Genomic DNA, 14,737 nt, shown 5'->3' on the forward strand with positions numbered 1-14,737 from the left:
ATATCACTATTAACAAATAAGGACTAATATTATAAGCTCATACATATAATGTCTTTCTCCCAATTCAGTTAAATGAAAGTAGGCACTGTCCTGTGATAATCACTTCAAGAGTAAGTAAAACTACAAATCTGGTCAGAGAATGATTTGAAATTCTGGAATTCCTTTCAAATTCTAATTGAATCTGAAAGAAACCTCACCTCTGTAAGCTGATCACCTCTGTAAGCTGATCACCCAAGGGAATGTAACAAGCTGGTCAACAAATGGTCAACATAAGAAACTACGCCTGGTCTACACTTAAGAACTAGAGCTCTGTATCCATAACTTTTTAGGTTGTAAATTTTATGAAATTCTATTTAAATATATCTACAGGGAATAAAATGTTTCTAAACTTTATCAGTATCAGATATATCATAATTTTACCTAGACTGAAATAGAAAAATGCACCAAATATAATCATTTTTGTGATTATAAATAATATTAGTTATCAGTTAGAAATATTTCTATGATTCCTTCAAAAGAAAAGTAATTAATTAGAATGGAAAGTTTTAAGGTATGGAAAAAAAAATCTTAATGAAAGTTCCTACAATTTACTAAACACAGACAAGTAATTATAGTATATCTACATAAATGTGTGAAACTACCATTTTAATAAATCAGATAGTGAACCTTAAATAGTACCTGTTTTGTTCAATCAAAAGTTTTAAAGTCCTTGGATTTGTCAAAACAACATCTGCATCCACACTAAAGTAATAATCACACTTCTCATCCTGACGACAAAAATCCCTGCCAATGAGAATTAGATAAGATAAATAACTACTGGTTGAAAAATATTAATATAAAGCTTCTTACATGTAAAACAAATTTTAACCAAAAGAATGAGAAAATATTCAAAAGGATAAATATTATCTTAAATTTTAAAATGCTCAACTTATCAACACAAATTTCATAGGCAGATTGACACTAAAATTTTAGGCCAGATAAAAATATATTTTTTCAAAGTACAAAGCCTCCAGTCAGAATGGCAGCTTCTAATTTAATACCTAATCTTCTCTGATAAGGAAAAGTAATTCACCTCAACGCATTAATGAACTTTTTCGCAAACCAAAATGTTTTTTCTTACACATGCACATGTAAACAAAATGTATCTTCAACAATTCAGATATAAGTTAATTATATGACCTTTACATACTAATATTTTTAAATATAATTTGTGTGGAATTATTTCTAAGATAGTTATTCTCCTCCCTTCTTACTAGAGGTAAGAAGCCTATGTCTGCTTTTCCTGGTAGCCTCTGTAAAATTATCATCAGGAATACCAGGGAATGAACTAGTTGTGATAACTGGGGTTATCCCTTTCCTAGTTCTGAGATCCCCATTACACTGTATGTCTCTGTTATCACTTTTTGCTGCTGTGTGTACTTTTCTAAGAAACTGCCCAACAGGATACTAGACAGAAAAACTTGTTACAACTGTGAAAAATATTAAAGAAAGTTCTGAATGTGGGGCCAAGGGATTCTCCAAAGAATAAGTTATGGACCTGTTAGTAACAACATCAGTTTGGTTTCTCAGAGCCCTATTTTCTGCCTATTCCAATATCATCCCCTCCCAGATAGAATCCATCACCTTGAGCCTGAGTTTCCAGAGTCAAGGCATTGGGGTTCCTATCGTGTTTCCCCGAAAATAAGGCCTACCCAAAAAATAAGCCCTAGTAGGATTTCTATGCATTTGTTAAATATAAGCCCTACCCCAATAATAAGACCTAGTGAGCATTTCGGTGCAGAAAGGAAGACATCCCCTGAAAATAAGCCCTAGTGTGTCTTCTTGAGAAAAAATAAATATAAGACAGTGTCTTATTTTCAGGGAAACACGGTAGTAGATAAGGTATTCCCTAAAGGTGAGAAACCACATCTCTACCCTTTTTCCAGCAGCTCTAAACTCATTGCCTGGCATATCTGTTTAACATTCATTGAATACATGTTTTTTACTATTACCAGAATTTATTAATAGTCTAAAGCATTGCAGAGGATAAACAAAGGGCCTAAAATACCTCTTCTGGGGATCACGCTATTCTCTAGATCACTAGGAGAAGTAGCTACTCCTATACACAGTTTTACCTGACACAACCTTCAAATAATAAACTTAATTTTAAGTCACAGCTATGGCAGTCATATTATTCATTTATCTGCATTTTTTTAAAATCTTGATCTGTAGCTCAATTCATACTTTGATAAAATACATGGACTTCTAGCTGTTGAATGAAAAAATGTAAGTAACTTCTCTGGTCCTTTACATGTAAATAAATACAAACACAGACATATTCTTGCTGTTGTGTGTGTATAGACAGACTGAAATAGTTGAGACACCCAAGTTTAGCATATTAATTTTGAAAAAAAAGTTTATTTTTTAAAATGTTCTATAGTAGAATGATTGAATAAATTTAAACTTAAATTTATTAAAACATACATTCCCATGTTTCTGGCCTCCGCTTGACTTAGATTTTCTTCTGGTCCTACTATTTTTATAGTATTGATTTCATGTTTAGCTTTATCAAAAAACACTTTGATGTCCTTTTCATGATAAACTTCCTGTAACATATTGTAAAAATCAAAAATTAGAAATTGAGGCAGTAACTGAGGTATTCATATGCAGGGCGTGCGTCAAATTCAAAGTTGTGAATTCTACAATCCACATAACCATTCAAATACAGACAAAATAATAACTATATTACACATGTTATATGAAAATATCATTTAAATGGCACATGAGAAATCAAAAATACATATTAATATCTCTCAAAGGAGAAGATATGTCAAAATTCATTCAACATGTACTGCTAGATAGTTCCTTGCATAAGTACTGAAAATCCTTCACACGTTCTTGCATAAACAACTAACTTCCAAATAGTATAAAATGTTTCTAACTGGATAAAGAAAAGTGGTTGTGATTCCATGAGAATTTTAGAGAATCATCTTGGATATGTCATAAGATTCTGGGAAAAAAATATCTATTAAATACGATAGATATTAATCTGAGTTGGAAATATAAACAATCATATTTTACAAAATAAATTGGCACAATATTCTTTAAAGCCAGAAAGATAAATTAATGGTTATGTATAAAGTTTTGTGTTTAGAAAACAAAGGGAAGTTTAATGAAATTTAATTGACAGATTAATGGGGAACCAACATGAATATGGTCAATTTGTGCGATTCAATTCAACTGTGATGAGATGCAGATAATATTACCATCTCCATTATCAGAGCACTTCAGAGTTTTTCATGTATCAAGTCTCTAAGCTTTCCGAAAATTTGGTATTTTTCACAGCTTGTTAAAAATCATTTCTCGTAAAAGCTGCATCAAGTTAATGTCAAATAAAAGACAAGATAAAAAAAAAAAGACTCCAGCCATTGAGGAATTTAAGGACCTATGAAAGTAGAGAAAATATGAACAAAAGACACGATACGTGAAAACAAACCAAAACACTTCAGTTAGTGTAAGTACATATATGTTATGACACATTTTACAAGGGAAATACACAGTGTTTCACTCTTTCAAACCTAGTTAAGCTGATTTTCTGCAAATTTGCAATGTTTTCTGGAAAAGGTCCGTGATTAGCTGAGTTGTACGAACAATGCAAACAAAAGGAATTGAAACAGGACTCAGAAAATGACACACCTCACAGTTATGCAGCCTTTCCAGGTGATGTTAAATGCAAATGTTGGAACAGTAAAGAGAGATATGGATAAAACAAGATAACTGAGGAAAAATGTCTTTAAGTCAAGATTATCTGTGGGAGGTAATCGGAGGCTCTGGACATTTTTGAAGGAAATAACGGTATCGAAATCCTGTGGGGAGTGCATGCCATTGTGTGATTAATCAAATCAAAACAACATCCTGTCTGGAAGCTTTTTCAAGTTCTGCTGTTATCATAATATATTCAATTGCAAAGAATTTAATGACCAGTTCTATAAAAGAACCCAAAGCCAAAGGAATGTAAGGCCTTTTACATCTCCTTCATTATATATTAAATTAAGTCATATGAAAATAACTAATAATACTTAGCCATTTTTGATCCACAAAAACTGACATTTCCATATGGCTCACCCAGTACTATGATGAGTTTCCAGATTCTAAAATCCTTAGGTACCAAAAAGGCAGGGATGTACGTTCTCCACTGAATTTAGCCCAGTCACATTTTTTAGACATAACTAACAGTTAGTTCCCCCCAAACCACAAAATAGCTTTCACATAAAATATTCATTTCTCAAATACTTACTTTATTATGAATAAAAACTTTAAGTGCTTCTTTTGGATAATCCAGTGTCAACAGTAGATCCAGAAATCGAGGTAGGAATGGAGTTGGTTGCTCAATAAAAACACCTATTGTTACATTTGGATGGACCTTTGTTTTATACCAAACACAAAAATAAATTATCGTCAGTGTGGTTTTATTTTATATTCTATTCAAATCTTAATCAGTACAACATAAAACGTTTAGAATCTCAATTGAACATAATCTGCTAAATCTTAATTGCCCTGTGGCAGTTCTCTAACACTTGAAATAAATTTTTGTGGGCCCCATTAAAAAGACTTTACTGAATCCCATCTAGGTTATGAGTTAGGTTCAAAGAGGAAACTCACTGCCGTATTTATTATATGAATGTAATTAAAGGTACGGCCTACTCCACCAGTCAACGCTTCCTCTATTACAGCCCTTGAAGAAACTTCTTCATATCTGAAAGCTTTTTCAACAGCTTCATCCAGGAAACCAAAATGCCCATTGTGTTTCCATTTTCTTTTCCATGCATAAGGTTTAGTGCTTAATTTGTAGTTCAATAAAAGTGATCGTGGAGGACTTGAGACTTTATTTTTATCCTTAAACATCCTCTTTACTCTCATTTTACCGATTGTCTTTTACTTATTCTATCATATCAGTGAAAAGCTATTTTCTTTCATAAATATATTTTATCATATGTAGCATAGCTATCTTACATGTCTTCTCAAATATTTTAGGTGTGTTTTAGTGTGTGGTTTATCTTTTATTCATTGTGTAATAACATCGGAAATATCCACTAGACAGGACAGTTCCTTGTGATGAGTAACACTTAGCAAAAGGAATGAAAGTTCCTGGCTTCAAAAACGTACAATCGGATGGGAAGACAGATGCCCATCCACCCTGTAACACTGTTATTGTCATAACTATATAGAAGATAGTCATGCCTTAAAGCCTGATCTTAAAAATTACAGATTTTTTAAAACAGCATATATATTTAAGTACTGAATTAGTTACCTCTTCCCATTTTTTCACATATGGTATTATAACTTATTTTTTTTCATAAAAGTACATGTTGTATGCTGGCATATTTCTTTTGTATATCAATTCTTTCACTTACCCGAATACTATTAAATGAATAAACAGATACCAAGAGCTACATATAAAATATTTCCCTTATAAAAGATCTCTATTTGATAGGAAAAAAATAAGTTAAAAGTAGGTCACAATTCTCTCTTACCAAATGAAATAATGCATTTCATATCAATTTCATAATAGCTTTAGAAGTGATTTATTTTTCCAAACTTGCAGCTGAGGAAAATTCGATTTAAAAAAGTTAAGTGACTCAGAACACATTGAGTATTAGACAAAAAGCTGGGCTTTCACACTGCATATTTCTATTTTTAATCTAAGTTTGTTGTTATAGCCGGGCGCGGTGGCTCACGCCTGTAATCCCAGCACTTTGGGAGGCTGAGGTGGGAGGATTGCTTGAGCTCAGGAGTTCGAGGCTTGTCTGAGCGAGAGTGAGACCCCAACTCATGGAAAAAAATGGAAAAACCCAGCCGGGTGCCGCGGCGAGCGCCTGTAATCCCAGTGGCTTCGGAGGCTGAGGCAGCAGGATGCCTACAAGCCAGAGTCTGAGGTTGCAGTGAGCTACGATGCCACTGCACTCTGCTCAGGGCAAAGGGTAGAACTCTGTCTCGACAAAAAAAAACAAGAAAATAAGTTTGTTATTATATAATAGTGGTAACAATATAATAGTCAGCATTTATTGGAGGCTGATCATTTCATATTTATTGAATTTATACATATAAAATATCATTTTATTAACATATATACATCATATCTATTTGTCATATGTGTGTATGTGAAGTTTCACTTAACCACCGACCCACTGAGACGGTCACTATTATTCTTACATATAAAAGAACTTGCCTTTAGCTACATCTAAAAACACGACAGGCCTGGAATTTAACTATCCACACAATTTTAATTGTTATATGCCCATTCTATGATAATCGCATATAGAAAGCACATAGTTTCACTTTGTATAATGGAATGAACAGCTTTCCTTTCTAGCATATTTAACAGGCACTAATACAAAATAGTTTAAGAATTAAGTAATATACTCCTACATGCAAACAGAGGAAAAATTTAATCTAAGTGTTTTTCTATCTTTGCACCAGAAAGTTTATGACATGAAACAAAACAGATGAAAAGTATTAACTCTTACTCCAGAATACACTACTTTCAGCAAAAAAGATCTCGGGATGAATTTTTAAGGCATTTCATATGCAACTTCATTCAGAAATATTCTGACATTCTTTCCAGATAGGAAACGTTTAGCATGTTATGTAATAGAAGAGCCAAAAAACATTTTCACGTAAAATAGACTCTATTCATAAACTCCTAAATGTACACAAGTTACTCTTCATCCTCCTTTTAAACAGTGATAAGAACTGAATTTTGGAGCTTGAGTATATGACAGTATAAGTATTCTGTATTTGCCTGGATTGGGGAATCACCATAACTATTTTCCTAGTTTTACTTTTGCCTACATTGTTTCTATTTATGTGGCATGCTGGAGGTACTCAGTAACCTATGGTGAATAAAGGGAAGAATCAGTCTTAATGTCAAAGTAACATCCTGGAATCCAATCATTCCCACACACAGTATTCTTCTAAGTCACTAGAGAAATTTTTGGAAGAACAGCGTTACTACAGGATATCCTAAAACTGCTCTGGCTGAGACAGAACAAGGAACCATAAAAATGTTTTATAGATTAATAATAAGTATTTCCAGCCCTCAAAGTATAAATCATAAAATATGATTCTCTATGAAATACATACAAGATACATCATGCCTGATACACAGTATGTATATGACATACAGATAAAATTTCCCAGGGGCCAAGAATACAAGGTCTGGAGCCAGATTATCTAAACTCAGATCCCCACTCCAACACTTAATGTGCCCCAAGCAAATTACTTACCTATATGTACCTCAGATTTTTCATTTGTGAAACTGAGTCAGTAACATTACCTATGTTAGGGGCTTTATGATGCTTAAGTCAGTTATTATATATAGTTAGGACAGCCTTGTAATTATATGTTATTTTTTAAATCATCAAATTTGAAAATCAAGTACATATAAAATTAGTCAATAAAAATGTTGAAGCATTGTAATGATTTTTCTTCAATTTTTACTCAATGCTTTGACCAAACTAACAGACTAAAACAGCACACAAGTACCCAGTCATAGTAAGCTATGAAATAGTAATGACCACATCCCTTCCATAGGGTTCTATTAACAGGCTCTGCTTTTAGAAACAGTTAAGAAACACAAATTTAGTAATTTTCTGAGTCACTGTGTTTTAACATGGTGAGTCCATTATTTACCATATAATCAAAACTATAAAATAATTTACCTTTTTCTCCTATGAATCACAGCATTTTATGACAATGTACCTTTTAATAACTATATTCTGCACATAACCAATTCCACTTACATCTACCGCAGACAGGTCAATCGTATCAGATTCACAAAGAGTACAGCCCTTATCCTGGGTCCACGAATTAGGTATATAGTTTCCAAAATAATTCAAGAGAATCTAATAAAGGAAGGAAAATGGCATTAAAAAAACATTGGCCTCTCTCACTAATGTTCTCTCATTCTAGGGGTCATCTAAGTTCAAATCCTGTTTTCTGCATTAGTTACTGCATTTCTTTAGTAATTCCAGTAATATATCACCTGGAGGTGCACACAAATCATAAATCAGGACAAAGTAGAAATGGCAAAAGAAAAAGTAAAGGTCATTTAATTTCACATCATACAAGTATTAATACTGGAAAACACAATTAAAAAGAAATATGTCAAACAAGGAAACACAGTTTAAATGGGCTGAAACCTCTTAGCAAAAAAAGAAATACGAGTCACATGCACAGTAATTTCATAATAAGATAAGTATGTTTAAAGGCCAGACACCTATAGTAAATAGAATAATAGTCATGTGACATCTGACCAACATGTCACTACACAAAACAAATAATGAGTAACTTTCATCGCTGAGAGGCACTAAGCTCTTCTAGGAAATTGTCCTACTACAAATTAGGCATCTGAGCAGTGCCTCAGGGGCACGCATCAGGAAGAGATAGCATTTTTTTTTTGAGACAAAGCCTCAAGCTGTCCCCCTGGGTAGAGTACTATGGCATCAGAGCTCACAGCAACCTCCAACTCCTGGGCTCAAGCGAGTCTCCTGCCTCAGCCTCCCAAGCAGATGGGACCAAGGCACCCACCACAACGCCTGGCTATTTTTTGGTTGTAGCCATCATTGTTGTTGGCGGGCCAGGCTGGATTCGAACCCACCACCTTAGATGTATGTGGTTGGCGCCTTAGCTGCTTCCGCTTGAGCCACAGGCACCAAACCAAAAGATAGCATTTTTAATTGAGCTAGGGCAGTCACCCCACAAATCCTATCAACAATAAGCTAAAGAGCGATTCTGCTTTCCACAGATGTCTTCTTCAGATCTCTCAGCGGCTTCCACTGAGACTCCTCTCACCTTAAGCAGATACTGGCATCCTTTTAACTGTAAAATCTGTGATCGTGTATGTGTGTGTGTGTGTGTGTGCGTGTGTGTGTGTGTTATGAGAGGGGTGAGCAAAAACAAGCGGAGACAAAGCTAAACTCAGTAAGATTTGCTCTAAATCCTCAAAAATATCTTGAATATCCCTCCCTACAGTGAGAACAGTTTAGAGAAAAATCGATAATAGAAAATAAATAAAATTACTAAACTTTCTATGACTTTAATACCTAGTAGTAGTAAGAGCATTTGTAGTTTTCTTCTCATCCTTTCTAAAACCTATAATTTTGCCCCACGCTATCAAGAGGAAGCACTTAGACTCCTCATTATGCTTATTGGATCAATAATTATTTACTGGAAACTTGGGGTGAAATAAAAAGAAAAAATGCCTATGGGCTGCTAAATATGGCGGTTAAAAAGAGAAAATGTCCATATGTTAAATGTTAAATATGGGGGTCAAAAAACGTAAAGAACTGCCAACTAGATGTTTCTAGCTTCTTACAGCCCTCAGGGAGATGATTAATGTGGACTGGAGGAGGTAGTCCGTCGAGTACCACGTTAGCACATTCCTCCCAAATATCTGGGAGTCTGTCCAAATGTTTTGATTGTGCTGAAACTGAAATAAATGCTGCTGAAACAAGAACACTGTTAATTAAAGGTGAGAAATTCTTTGTATCACACAAACACGGTAAATATAGCTACAATTAATCTTTACAGCAAACTCAAAAGACATGGACAAGTAACTCATTCACAGTCATCTTGGAGGACGTTATAATTCAAGAAACAAATTATAAGGCAGGAAACATGTATTTGTGACATTTCTTCATGACACTTGATGAGTTAATGTGGTCCTTTTATCTGCCTTTATAATAAAAACAGAAATAAAAATTTTACTGTTAATTTTCAAATGAAAAATTCAAACAATCAATCACTTCTGTTTTACAAAATAATATGGTTTTGAAGGAAAAAAAGATTTACAGAAAAATACATCCTCAATTAAGCATGATTTCTGACAGATGAAAAATTGCTAGTGTGAAACGCACAGTTTGGTTTTAAATATCCTAGAATTTTTTTTTAAGAAAAGAAAAATCCCCCAAATGTTTTTGTTCATATCTAAACTCCCCATCACACATAAAAGCTGGTACATTCTTTGTCTTAGAAATCTCATAAAAAAATTATTACTTATATCATTGAATTATTGATTAGTCTAATAGAATCCCTGTATGAATAGGAGAATGATTGATAGTTTTAAAAGGTTAAAATATAAAAAGGCATAACTTTTAGTTTTCAGAATTAAAACTTTATTTTGTAACTTTTCTACTTTCTGCTTTTTATGTCAACTTGTTTCATAGATAATTAAGATTTTTAGAAACATTACATTTCTTTTAATTGGTATAAATTTGGGGGGTACTAGTGCAGTTTTGAAACATGAACATGTTGCACTGTGGTCAAGTCTGGGCTTTTAGTGTGACCACCACCCCAATAGTGTATCTCGTACCCATGAAGTCATTTCTCATCCCTCACCCCACTCCCACTCTCCTACCCGTCCTTCTCCAAGGCTCTTACTACTACTGGGTATTAAAATCACAGAAAGTATAGTAATTTTATTTATTATCTATTATCGATTTTCCCTAAACTATTCTTCCCTAAACTGTCTTTGTCCATGTATACACATTATTTAGCCTCCACTTATAAGCGAGAGTGTACAGTATCTGCCTTTCTCTTTCTGAGTTATTTCACTTTTGACTGGAAACTTCTCTCTTTCAGCTGTCTCACCACACAGGCAGAAGGCATTCGTCACTGCCACCCTCTGTTCACATCTGTTTTCTGCATAAGGACTGCAGATATTTCTGCTGGCAGTTGTGGGAAGAATAGAAGACTGTTTACGTAGTGGCGTCACTCTGGGCACTCCCAGGCTAATAAGTAGTAGTATTTTCCTGATTATTCTTTCATAATATCAAAATGTCTTCAAGTATGATGTCATTTTCATTGGCAGAGAAACTTGTCTAACCAAATCCTTTCCTTCTTTCTTTCCTTTCAAAATTTATCCAGTGAATCAAGGTCATAGTGACCCACCCACGTGTGGCTTTGATACAAAAGTAAAGCCCCTATTTTTAACACAAATCAAATTAACTTCAGAAATGACTTATTTTCATATATATATGTATATGAATATATGTATTTTCATATATATATGTGTATGAATATATGTATTTTCATATATATATTTCTATAAACATATATATATCAGGTAATTTGATCTTCTCATGCTTAATTTCCTTTTGTATAAAAATATCACTAATTTCATAATGATTAACTTAAGATACATATTATCTAATTCATGTATTTTTTTTAAAAGGCTGGGCATTAAAGTAAGCATTTTATATTAATACAAATAAATAAGCTTCAAGAATAAAAAGTAAAGTTTCAAACCTGAAATCATGTCTATCTAAAACCTGATTTATTTCACATTATTATCTAGATAAGCATGAAAAGAATTTTTTAGAATATAGAAATATTTCAAATAAAATGCTAATTGAGAAACATAAAATTTTTAATGAAAAATATGAATTCTCTCAGATATAAACTGAAAATATATAAGAACTGAAAGAAGCTATAAGTGATTTTTAAAATGACTTATAATTTTTAAATTATTCTTTCTAATAGCATGACATTTCAAGAAAGTAGCTAAAAAATAAACTCCTTTTTATATATTTTGTTACTATAAACACACTTATCTTTTACAGGTTATATACATAACTTTAAATGAAAAAATTGGCTTAAATGCAGTCATTTAGATCAATATTACAGTTCAAAATTACTAACAAAATATCCCTCTCTAAACAAGGTAATACATGAAACCAAGGGCAAGACTAACACACACAAAAAATCTTTTCAACCTTTTTAAAAGTTATAATAAAGTTATAAATTATATATATATATATTATAATAAAGTTATAATAAAGTTCAGAGTAGTCTGCTTTCTTTCCCCATCAGCTTGGACAAGGGGAATGTAACATGATATACTCATGTGAATCTATTTAACTTTAACATAATACTATGAAATAAAGTATTACAGTAATTGAATGCTTACATGTACAATTTCTCTCAAGCTTTTATTTTATACCTAAAATAATTTTTATAATGAAATGTACTCTGTTTTTTATTATCACACAGAATAATTAGAAATTAACTAGAGCCAGCATGGAGGCTCATGCCTATAATACTAGCACTTTGGGAGGCTGAGGATGGTGAGTTCAGGAGCTGGAGCCTAACCAAGAGCCAGACCTCATCTCTGCTAAAAAACTAGCCAGGCATTGTGGCAGGTGCCTGAAGTCCCAGCTACTAGCAAGGCTAAGGCAAGAGGATCACTTGAGTCCACCAGTTTGAGGCTGCCATGAGTTAAGATGCCATGGCACCCTCTCCTGGGTGAAAGAGTGAGACTTTGTCAAAAAAAAAAAAAAAGAAAGAAAAGAAAAGAAAAGGAAAGAAAGAAAGAAAGAAAGAGAGAGAGAGAGAGAGAAAGAAAGAAAGGAAAAGAAAAGAAAAAAGAAAGAAATTAACTAGATAGGATAGATATCTTTTTCATGTGAGGAAAAAGATAATAGGCTCCTCACATAGCTTAAAATGAAAAAAACAGTGATAGCCCAACTGTACGTTTTGCAAGAAGACTTAACATTTCTTGCAACACATAGGGTCCCTCTAAATTATTAAGGAATAGTGCTTCTTTGCCTGTAATAAGTCCTTTAGTCACTCTTTAATGCTCTAGTAAACATCTCATAGAAATTTCAAAGGAATTTAAATCACTGAAGATCAGGCCTTACCCATCTCAGGACCAAGCTCATTCTTTAAAGACATTCAGGTTTGATTAAAGTATCACAGTTTATTACCAAGTAGGAACAGCACACTATTCAGTTTGGGGGGAAATTGGGTTGTACTAGCTCTTGCTCAATTGGCACTAACGGTATCACACACAGAAAGCTAAAACAGAAACTACACAGGTTAAAAGACTTCAGAGACAAAATACGTCCATTTAGCCAATTTGCCTGGGGAAAGTTATGAGTTCATTCATCAAATATTCCTAGGGAAATTTACTGAATTTTATAATTGTTTGCCTTGCCAGAAAAAAACAAATCTGCCTTACCACTCGAGAGAATAATGCTAGGTCATTAAACGGTTTATAGATTCTTGACATTCAATCAAGATTTATTCAAAACCTCGTATATATTATACATGTGCTGGACCCCAGGGAAACAAAAATAAACAAGATACATGTGATTTCTGTAATTCACAGGCTAAAGGCCTCATAAGAGACTCAGGAAAAAAGGTAAATAATCACTGTGATAAATTAGCATGAATACAGATGACAATTAAGTTTGGGAATGTATCCTAGGAAAATTGCTACATATACCTCATGCTAAGTATCACTACATCACTTTCAAAGTACACCCCTTGGGAAGCTATGCACTGATGCCGGCAACTAGTCCACTCTTTAAAGTACTTTTACTAGAATAAGTTCCTGAACTTAATTGTCAGACTTCGTATGATGACACCTCTAATAGCCATTTCATTAAAAGAGCTCAAAAAACGCTCTGAACAGTGCACTAGGCATTGACGTCAGTGCACAGCTTCCCAAGGGGAGCACTTCAAAGGTGACTGGTGATACTCAGCAATGAGATATTAGCACTTTTTCTAGGATGACTTTGTGAACTTAATTGTCTGATGTCATACTGTATAAAAGACGACGAAAGTAAAATGTTAGCACCAAAATAAAGCCTTCTAAATATTTTTTTAAAGATGGCGTTCCACATATCACTCCATAGTCTGTCTCCAAGACATACGGAGCCAGGTAGAAGTCACTGTCACTCACCTTGGTGGGTCCATTTCCATTAACTGCCACTGGTAATGTTTCATAAAATGTATTCTTAACTCTTGCTTTACCATTTTCAAATTTTAAAACAACTTCATCTGGGTTAAAAAGAGAAAACAGGTTTTAGTAATTTGTGTGTGTGTGTCTATATGTCTGTGTGGTATTACTGTGAAATTTGTCATGGACACAAATTCTATGTGCTGTGATACTTTTAGAAACTTTGCCTGTTTCAAGTCAGCAGATCCCCAGTTGAAAGAGGACAATAAGACAGATACACACTCAGGTGTGCCTTAATCACTGCAACCAGGCATTAAAAAAAGACTCAGGTTGTAGTAGCCTATATAGCCTATGGCTAGGAGGAGTGAGTTATAGGAAATACCTGTAATGGAACTCCTTGGTGAAAGAGCATGGAGAGAGATTTAGTTCTAACAAGCATGAGAGAGCTCGCGAGATGAGAGCATTGGTGAATCGGCAGTCTCTACACCTGTGGTGTTGAGAGGCACGAGCTCAGCCTTATATTAGGCTGGAGGAGCAGGCAGTCAAAAAGCATATGCATTCTAACACGGACACGCTTGCTGACTCTGTTTCCTCTCCTACCTGCAGAACGCCAGCACGGCATCTCTCTGCCGAAGATTACCAAGCTCTGCTAAAGACTAAGACCTATCTGTTCTAAGAAGGCTGCTTTATTCTCTCTAAGACACTCTCTCACTCTCTCTCTCCAGCTAAAGTAGATAGCCCTCAAGCTCCTAAGAGAAACTGTTCCTGAGCAAGGTAGCTTAGTGGTCCGCGTCCAGAACCTACCTAAGCTGGGCCCGAGACCTGGCCAGTCTCGGGCCCTGACAAGTGGTGTCAGAAGCGGGATAGTGAATGCCACTGACAAATGGTGCTTTGAGCAGGATTCAGAGAACATGGACTGAGAAAGAAATAAGCTTTAAGAAAATAAGAAAGAAATAGAAATACTTAGAGGGAAAAGAAACCTCTAAGAAAGACAGCCAACAGCAGGCCTTTCTCATT

General features: G+C 34.1%; 1 protein-coding gene across 1 annotated transcript in view; it reads right to left on the reverse strand.

Moving 5' to 3' along the window:
• Window positions 1–14,737, reverse strand: part of PLOD2 (procollagen-lysine,2-oxoglutarate 5-dioxygenase 2) — an 80,853-nt gene that overhangs the window by 13,988 nt on the left and 52,128 nt on the right. Inside the window, exons 7-11 of the mRNA XM_012804916.2 lie at window positions 13,724–13,821; window positions 7,782–7,883; window positions 4,277–4,402; window positions 2,464–2,585; window positions 679–783 (exon numbers count right to left, since the gene is read on the reverse strand). Coding sequence (XP_012660370.2) covers window positions 679–783; window positions 2,464–2,585; window positions 4,277–4,402; window positions 7,782–7,883; window positions 13,724–13,821 — 553 coding nt within the window. The remainder of the gene's footprint in view (window positions 1–678; window positions 784–2,463; window positions 2,586–4,276; window positions 4,403–7,781; window positions 7,884–13,723; window positions 13,822–14,737) is intronic.

Source organism: Otolemur garnettii, unplaced genomic scaffold, assembly GCF_000181295.1.
Source record: "Otolemur garnettii isolate 467f Iridium unplaced genomic scaffold, OtoGar3 scaffold00032, whole genome shotgun sequence".
In the NCBI taxonomy this organism is placed as follows: Eukaryota; Metazoa; Chordata; class Mammalia; order Primates; family Galagidae; genus Otolemur; species Otolemur garnettii.